At 40.9% G+C, this 9,848-nt stretch overlaps 1 protein-coding gene across 1 annotated transcript; it reads left to right on the top strand.

Moving 5' to 3' along the window:
* Window positions 1-3,218: 3,218 nt before the first annotated feature.
* Window positions 3,219-5,107, top strand: LOC146361475 (E3 ubiquitin-protein ligase TRIM21-like). The gene has a single exon (XM_084922128.1). It carries the CDS (start codon window positions 3,228-3,230, stop codon window positions 4,920-4,922), a length of 1,695 nt encoding a protein of 564 aa, XP_084778254.1. The 5' UTR covers window positions 3,219-3,227; the 3' UTR covers window positions 4,923-5,107.
* Window positions 5,108-9,848: the final 4,741 nt, after the last annotated feature.

Consider the following 9,848-nt stretch of genomic DNA (forward strand, 5'->3'; position numbering starts at 1 on the left):
TCTCAGCAGCACAGCAGAGCTTCTGTCCAACACTGGTAAGTACAGATGTCCATGATCACACTGTTTTAAAGGGCAACTGTTGATCCTCCTACTTTATAAACCTGTAAACAGGATGAGGGGAGACCCCGGTGCGACAAGACACTTTCTGTTCATTAAATCCGTCAGCAGCGCCGATTCAGAGTAAAACTAACCAATTAAAGGGGAATGAACTGGATTCAGAGCATGAGGAGACTCATAAAAAGACCCTAGAAATATTCTTAATGAGTTAAAGACATCAGGATTACCTACAAAGGTCAGCGGTGCAGCTTCTTCTTTCCAGATGTTGAACTTCAGCTCTGCACAGAGGCTGAAATGCAACAAACTTGTTTTGTTCTTCGGTTGTTGTTTCAAAAAGGTTGAAATGAGAGTTGACTTTATAGCGGCACTCATCAGACTACATGTGTTGGACTGAGACAAAGAAGTTTACAGTTAAAATCTTTGATCTCATCACAGTCACATTAGTTCCAATTCACTAGCTTGGACCACATCCTCATGAGGTTTGACAGCATTTCTAACAGATACTGGCAGATGGCTTGAGCATGACTTGAGTCTGCGGTTTGCGGAGGGTGGTGGCTCCCCTGGCCTGGCAGATCTTTGTGTACTAATGAGAAGTAAATTACCTGAAAAGAGTGGGAGGGGCATGGAAATAAGAACAGCCTGTAGTGCAGGGGGATCATATATAGACAGAGAACAGGAAAGGGCATGTATGGAGGTGTGGTCCTGCGTCTGAAAATCAGAAAAATGATCTCTTCTAAAAATGCTATCATTCAGCCACAAATCCACTGTGGAAACTTAGCTGTCACTTCTCCGGACTTTGGAAGTGAATTACATGGTTTGTATTTCAGTCTGCTTGCTTTTATTACTGTTTATTCACTACTTCTTGTACTTACTGTTTCTATTTCTTTTTTCTCGCTCACAGTAAAAACATAGCCAAGGATTTATTTTATTGTGAAGGAGTGACAGGAAATATAGTGTGTGTGACACTGAGTAAGCAGAGCTTTGTTAACAGGGATGTTCTTTAATAAAAAACAATCTACACAACAGAACATGAACCATTTATCAGTAACAGTTGATCCTGTTTAACCTGCTCATCACTCTACCTTTTACAGCATCCAAATGACTGATGATCACATCCTAACAGTTTTTAAAGTGGACTTATTCTGCTTGTTTCCAGCTACACATTTTTATACTTGGACTGTCCTAGAGTAGCATTGCATGACAATTGTCTTGGACCATACATGCCAACCCTCCCGATTTTTCCGGGAGAATCCAGAATTTCAGGCTACGTTCACACGTACATGGGCATTTTTAAAAACGGAGATTTTCCGTTTTCGTTTTTAAAAAAAAAAATAAAATTCTGTCCACACATAAACGCCAAAAACAAAGGAAAACGCTGCTAGAAACATGTCAAAGCAACAGGTGGCAATATATTCCTAACCATGTAGAAATGTTGGCCAATCAGAAGTCTAGAAGCCTTTGTGGACATATATATAAGACACTTAGATAAGTTATGAATGTTATTGTTTGACTTTTTTCAGTATTTTATTTGTTCGTGAGTAAATTGGTTTGGCAGAGATTAAAGTTATTAGATTAGATTAGATTAGATTAAATAAAACTTTATTAATCCCTCGGGAGGGTTCCTCTGGGTTTTCTCAGGTGGATGTAGTCGACACGAGTCTGTGTTTTGAGTCTAATCCTGCCTGTAAATAACATAATGTTCTGCCGGGTGTGTTGTTGGTTTTCCCTCGATTTCTGAGTCGACAAGCGCCTTTGTTACTGGGACCAGTAATTTTAAGAAAGGCCCCCATTAGAACCCATGAGAAATGCAAGAAATGCATTATTGCTCAGTCTGCAATATCTTTTCCAGAACAAACACCAATTGCAAATAACATACTAAAAATAAACCTGAAAAATCCGTTTAGAACAGCGTACTATGTTGCAAAGAGTGAACTACCACTGGCACAATTTAGCAGTCTTTGCAAACTTCAAAAAGCAAATGGCCTCGATCTTGGTTCCACTTGCCTCTTACCTGTGACTTCAGTGGAAATTTCAAATTCAGGATCTGACACAGACTGATTCATGTCCTACACAGTTCTTACAAGTTCATAAAAATTTCTGTTCAATTAGAACCAAGTATTTGAGTTGATGATTGTAATTTTTATACAATGTTGTCATTTGTGTTTCAACAATTTTTTGATTAATGTTTTGTTTCCGTTACAATATTATACATCAAAGTATAATATTGTAACGGAAACAAAACAGGAAACAAAACATCAATCAAAAAATTGCTCTCTTTTGTATTCGGGCTACTTAAATTTATTTTGGGCTACCAAAAACTGAAGAGTCTCTGCCCAAAGGGCTACCAGGGATTTTGAAATTTTGCGAGCCCTGCATGGTGATCAGTGATGGACATTATATCAAGTGTAAAAGTGGAGTTGTGACAGTAATGAACATTTTACATGTACTTAATGAAGACAATGTTTGAAATAGGGCAGGAAATGTTAATAAGGTTGGACTGCTCCCGATATTCACAGATATGTGATAACAAACATGGTGAAACTTCATCAAACTTACTCCACAATTCCTCTTTCTCTACTGCCCAACTGGTGAGACATTCCTGATCATGTCTAACACCTCCACAACAGCACTGACATACTCATCCTTCAAGATTATCCATACACTGTTTCTTTTCCTACCTACACTGTGGTAGAACAGCTTTAAGCTACCTCTGACGCTCATAGTTGTGCTTCCTTGCTATGCTTTTTCATGCATACACAACTCATTTACCTATACTCTCTCAATAATATCAGCACTTTACCAGTCATAGTTGCTACATTTAGTCTGTATTCTCATCTGCACATGGATGCCTCTCCTCATCTCTCACTGCGCTTGAACATGCCTTCTCCCTCCCTTCTTCCCCAGGCTTGAGGTCAGCACTAGGAGGGGACTGGATTGTGACCCTCTTGTGGCTGCATTTGTCCCACGTAGAGAAAGTTATCTGAAACTCAGTTTGTAGAGCAATCTGTAGTCTGAACTTTGAGCTCACAGGGATTACATACACTGACCTTATTATTTAAAAATGAACATTCACAAGGTGAACAATAGGAGATATGTGACAGGAAAGAAGGAAAAGCAGAAAAAGTCCACTTTAAACAAAATTTCTTTTCTTTCTCACTCAGAGTGCAGACATGTCTGCTGCCAGCTGTCTTCTATCGAAAGATCGGTTTCTGTGCTCCATCTGTCTGGATGTCTTCACTGATCCAGTCTCCACACCATGTGGACACAACTTCTGCAAAAGCTGCATCAGTCAACACTGCGATATCAGTGAGAGGTGTCAGTGTCCCATGTGTAAAAAGGTCTTTCAGACCAGACCTGAGCTGCACACCAACACTTTTATCTCTGACATGGTTTCTCAGTTCAGACATGAAGCTCAGCAGAAAGTCAGCAGCAGCAGCTCAGAGCGACAAGCTGCCAAACCAGGAGAAGTTCCCTGTGACATCTGCACTGGAACCAAACTGAAGGCCCTTAAGTCCTGCCTGGTGTGTCTGGCCTCCTACTGTCAGACTCACCTGGAGCCTCATCTGACAATGAAAGGTTTGAAAAGACATCAGCTGATCGATCCTGAGGAGAACCTGGAAGGCAGGATGTGTATAAAACATGATAATCCTCTGGAATTGTATTGTAAGACTGATCAGACATGTGTCTGCATGGTCTGCTGTGTTTTTGACCACAAGACTCATGAGTTTGTTCCTTTGAGAGAAGAATATGAAGGAAAGAAGGCAGAACTGGTCAAGACTGAAGCTGAAATTCAACAGATGATCATAAAGAGACTACTTAAGATTCGAAAGATCAAAAAGTCAGTGAAGATGAGCAAAGATGCTGCAGACAGAAAGAAAGCAGAAGGTGTTCAGGTCTTCACTGCTCTGAAGGAGTCTGTTGACAGACGTATGAATGAGTTCATAAAGGAGATCGAAGACAAACAAGAATCAACAGAGAAACAGGCTGAAGGTTTCATCACAGATCTGGAACAGGAAATCTCTGAGCTGATGAAGAGAAGCTCTGAGGTGGAGCAGCTCTCACGCTCTAAAGATCACCTCCACCTCCTCCAAAGCTTCTCATCCCTGAAAGCTGCTCCAGCCACCAAGGACTGGACAGAGGTCAGTATCCATCCACCATCATATGAGGGGACTGTGGTGAGAGCTGGGGTCAAAGCTGTTAGTCAACTGAAGGAGACACTCAATAAAGAAATGAAGAAGTTGTTTGAAGCTGAGTTGAAGAGGGTCCAGCAGTATGCAGTGGATGTGACTCTTGATCCTGATACAGCACATCCTAAACTCATCCTGTCTGATGATGGAAAACAAGTACACTGTGGTGAAGAGGAGAATGATCTTCCAGACAACCCAGAGAGATTTTCTGAATTTCTCATTGTTTTAGGAAAGCAGAGTTTGTCATCAGGCAGATTTTACTTTGAAGTTCAAGTAAAAGACAAGACCAAATTGATGTTAGGAGTGGTCACAGAGTCAGTCAACAGGAAGGAAAAATTCACGGTTGAACTGAACCGAACGAAAGGTTACTGGATTGTAGGAGTATATAAAAATAATTATATAGCTCTGGAGGGTCTTCCAGTCTGTCTCTCCCTTCAGTCAGATCCTGAGAAGGTGGGGGTGTTTGTGGATTATGAGGAGGGTCTGGTCTCCTTTCATGATGTAGATGATGCAGCTCTTATCTACTCCTTTACTGGCTGCTCCTTCACCGGGAAACTCTACCCATTCTTCTGTCCCTGGAATGTTGATGATGATGGTAAAAACTCTGCACCTCTGATCGTCTGTCCTGTGATGATGGGTGATGGTGATGAGGATGATGATGATGACCATGATAACTGATCATCATCTGTTCTGTCAATCAGTCAGTCAGATATTGGAGTGTTGAACTAACACCAATGGAAAATGGACAAGAAAAGGTCAAAGCCATCAGGTGCTTCAGTTTAGAAAAAAAAGAGAAAAGGAGGTGAAACGAGAAAAAGATAAATGTAAGCAGATGTGTCATGTGTGGGTAATGGCAGGTAGCATGTATGACATGTATCCTGAAACAAGATAACATTAATTAGTAGGGATAGTGATAAACTTCTGTTTACCTTTGTTAGCCACTTGGCTATGATAATAAACAGTAGGCAGACAGTAGATACTGATGTTGCTTATTGAATCTTTTGGACTGTGTTCAGCACAATATTAATTAGACATTAATTGGAAGAGATGTATTGTTGATTTGTCTCCTCTACGAATTATAATGGCTGTTTGTTAGCCGTTTGCATACTATGCATACTCTCTTTCTGTGTGTGTGTGTTTATCTGTTTAAATTCAGTATAGTTCTGACAACAGTTATCACAATAAAATATGTTATTGCGCAATCCTTAATATGTTTTGTGTGTGTGTGTGTGTGTGTGTGTGTGTGTGTGTGGGAGGGGAGTGTTCACCCAGGGCACCAAACAGGCTAGGACCGTCCCTGTGTGGAAGCATATTAATGTCAAAAGTCACGCCACAAAAACATAATCATGAGCAAATAATTTCATGTCACCACATTTTCAGATTATCTGGCATTTTAGAATAATTGGTGTTGGTCAAACAGATATGCTTTTCAGGAGCCGCAGACAAACCAGGAAACAAACACTGGATATATCTGTGACATTTGTGTGGTTCAAATACAGTCTGTCAGTTTAGGTTATCGAGAATCTTGCTGTCTTCATCATTATTCTTCTAAAATTTTATTACTCTGATTTGATTTCAGCATTGTTGCCTGCGGACTAAAGCATGGACTTTACAGTGTCTGCACTCAAAGTGAGTCCAGTCCACTAGTGCCGCCTGTGGCCATGTGTCATAGCCTACAAGCAGAGTAACTTGTGACACATCTGCACCTGGCTCTGTCAGCACATTGAGTGGAGGCTGAGTGGCTGCACTCACACCTGAAGCATTCAAATCGACCCACAAACATGTTTAAATATTCAATGCCAGTACATTGAATTATCAAGACTAAAATCAGTCATTAAGCATGAATCATTTATTTCTGTTTATTTAAAATGTGTCATAATTAATCGCCTTCTGCAATCCGGTCTTTAAGTGATGACGTGATGAATCCTGCTTCCGGGCCCAAAGTAGTCTGCATTTAATAAGGCTGTAGTGTTTTTAATATGTTTTAATGCTTTTTATCTTGTTCTATTTAATCTCAACAAGCCCCTAAAAACAGCCAGTGGTCACTCTCAGCTTCTCTCGGTTTTTATTACCGCTAATCACTTTAAAGCTCAGTTTTTAAATCCTTATGATGTAACTACAGCCCAGCCCATGCAGCAGTATATTAATAACTAACCTCATATTGTGGATGGATTATCTCGGTGGTTCTTCTGACTGATGATTGGTCCGTTTACAGCATCCTGCCATAGGATTGCATTTGCCCCTAACCATTGGGAACCCTCACATAAACTTTTATCGAGTGGAAAAAAGTCCTCCGTTTGTTAGCGTTCGTCCTCCAGCTTTACTGTTTATGTTATGCTAACATAGCTTTGTCGCGCTAGCGATCACTTAGCACATAATATACCAGCTAGCCCAACTTCAGTAACCCTACAAACGTCACTGCTGTTTACTTTCCTGTCTTCATTTATGTTGGAAGTGATAGCAGAGCTGTATGTCTTAATTTGTTTCTTAAATCCCTCATTCTGAACATGGTATATTATATTTAGAGGGAAGCAAGCGAGCTAACTCCCTGCTAACTTCTAACTCGGTTAAATGTCATAAATTCTGTTTTCATGGATGCCTGGATGTTAAATTTAATTGTTACACCTGGTAGAGCAGCCACAGTGATCATTTTATTACAGATGAAAGAATTTAGACGGTTTTTCAACTCTCAGTAATGCTGAAGTGATCATTTGACTTAGGGACCTGCAGCAGAGTTTGGGCCCAGACATGGCTAATAACGTCAGAATTAAAGACCGAATAGGGAAGTCCATGCACACTGTGTGGGTCTTGTGTGGGACTTTCCACAGCAGATGCATTCAATCTGAAGAGAGAAACATTTAATGTTGTCAGTCATTCATTTAAAGTCAGTTTGTTGAATGAAGCAACTAAAGATGTGTAAATGTGCAGTTACTTCAGAATTCTGTGCTTCAGTCTTAGGTCTGGATTTCGTTATCTTACCCACTCATCAGTTTCTGCACCAGAGCTTCTCTCAACACAGCAGAGCTGGTAAAGATGATCTGAAAATATATGCAACAGTGAGGATATGCATATAAATATTTTAAATTAATATTGAGAGAGCTGTTTCTGAAGTATACCTGAGAGAGCACATGTCCAGTCTTAGCCTGGCAATCCCCTCTTGGTCAACAGGAAACTATTGTTGTATGTGATAGGAGCTGAGCATTTCATGTTAATTAAAGTCTGTGCTTATTCAAGTGCAATACATCATGACCATTATAGCTACCTTGCATACAAAGACACCGCAGGATGTAACATCCTGCTCTTCGAGATGGGCAACAGTTGAGTATTTCAGTTTTCCGAGGGTTGGAATTTTCCTCCTAACCAGAGCTCTGTACAGAAACAGATACTACAGTTTTTGAACTTAACTCAATGCAAGAGCCAAGTCACCTTGTACCTTTAATCTTGCCCTTTTTTTTTATTTGCAACAGGGCCTTTATCTGTTTTAGATACACAGTCTTCAAAAAGTGAAAACTATTAAACCCAGGAATTTAATTTACAGGTTTCATGGTTGTGTCAAGATTGCTGTGATGGACTTAGTTGAAAAGCAGGATCAGTCCCAGGAATTATTATGAAAAGAGGGGTTTCCTTTGTTTAATCCTAAAAAATTACATTCACCAAAATAATAAATGTCAATCTAAAAAAAGAGGTCAAAGAAACCAGACTGAATTCAGGCAAACAAAATGAGGACTCCACATCCCAACTGACTGCCCAAACAAACTAAACTGACCTAACCAGGGAGATAAGGTTATATATAATGGTTGATAGACCACTATGAAATAACAGGGGTAGTTAAACACAACACAATCACAAAACACAAAAAACAATCCAATCCAGTCCAGTTTTTTAAACAGTAAAGAAGAAAAAAAAAAAAAACCCTCTAAACTTGAATCAAATGGTGAGTCCCAGATTTAAGCCCTGTGGGAGTATCCCCCCAAGAGGACCCCCTAATGACAGAATACAGTTACTCATATTTTGTATTTTAAATACAAAACACCGGTACATGTATTCCGTTACTCCCCAACACTGGCTCAGTTCAGACATGAAGCTCAGCAGAAAGTCAGCAGCAGCATCTCAGAGCAACAAGCTGCCAAACCAGGAGAAGTTCCCTGTGACATCTGCACTGGAACCAAACTGAAGGCCCTGAAGTCCTGCCTGGTGTGTCTGGCCTCCTACTGTCAGACTCACCTGCAGCCTCACCTGGCTGCTTCAAGTCTGAAACGACATCAGCTGATTCTGATCCTGAGGAGAACCTGAAAAACAATATACGTGGAGCTGTTCTGTAAGACCGATCAGACATGTGTCTGCATGCTCTGCTTTGTTTTTGACCACAAGACTCATGAGTTTGTTCCTCTGAGAGAAGAATATGAAGGACCGAAGTCAGAACTGGTCAAGACTGAGGCTGAAATTCAACAGATGATCCAGAAGACATGGCTGAAGATTCAGGAGATCAAAGAGTCAGTGAAGATGAATAAAGATGCTGCAGACAGAGAGAAAGCAAAAGGTGTTCGGGTCTTCACTGCTCTGAAGGAGTCTGTTGACAGATGCCTGAATGAACTGATAAAGGAGATAGAAGACAAACAGGAAACAACAGACAAACAGGCTGAAGGTTTCATCACAGATCTGGAACAAGAAATCTCTGAGCCGATGAAGAGAAGCTCTGAGGTGGAGCAGCTTTCACGCACTAAAGATCACCTCCACCTCCTCCAAAGCTTCTCATCCCTGAAAGCTGCTCCAACCACCAAGGACTGGACAGAGGTCAGTATCTATCCACCATCATATGAGGGGACTGTGGTGAGAGCTGTGGATCAGCTGAAGGAGACACTCAATGAAGACATGAAGAAGCTGTTTGAGGCTGAGCTGAAGAGGGTCCAGCAGTATGCAGTGGATGTGACTCTTGATCCTGATACAGCACGGGCGATCGTGGTTCAAGAGTTGGCAGTTCGTTTTGTAATCGGAAGGTTGCCGGTTCGAGCCCCGGCTCGGACAGTCTCGGTCCTTGAGTCCTTGGGCAAGACACTTCACCCATTGCCTACTGGTGGTAGTCAGAGGGCCCGGTGGCGCCAGTGTCCAGCAGCCTCACCTCTGTCAGGGCAGCTGTGGCTACAATGTAGCTTGCCATCACCAGTGTGTGAATGGGTGAATGACTGAGTGCGCTTTGGGGTGCTTAGGGACTAAGTAAAGCGCTATATAAATACAGGCCATTTACCATCCATATTTCATCCTGTCCTATGATAGAAAACAAGTACACTGTGGTCACAGAAAGAAGAATCTTCTGGCAACATAGAAAAGAAGTCCTAAAAACAAAACTAAGCAAACTTGAACTGCTGATGAAGATCATGAGATTCTGTCAGAAACTGCAGAAAAAAATGGGTATCCGACCTTCACTTTATTGTTTTGTTAAACTGTTTTCAAGTTGAAGAAAGTAATCCATTTAATCAAACTTCAGAAAGTAGAAACTCTCCTTTTATCTTCTTTCAGTCTTTAAAGGCACAGGTATTAAAACATATACTGTTCACAAATATGAGTAAAAATGTTAGAATTTAATTATTTGTGGGCCTGCAGCCA

The sequence above is a fragment of the Perissodus microlepis genome, chromosome 23 (assembly GCF_051167445.1).
Source record: "Perissodus microlepis isolate ML-2025 ecotype Zambia chromosome 23, ASM5116744v1, whole genome shotgun sequence".
Lineage (NCBI taxonomy): Eukaryota > Metazoa > Chordata > Actinopteri > Cichliformes > Cichlidae > Perissodus > Perissodus microlepis.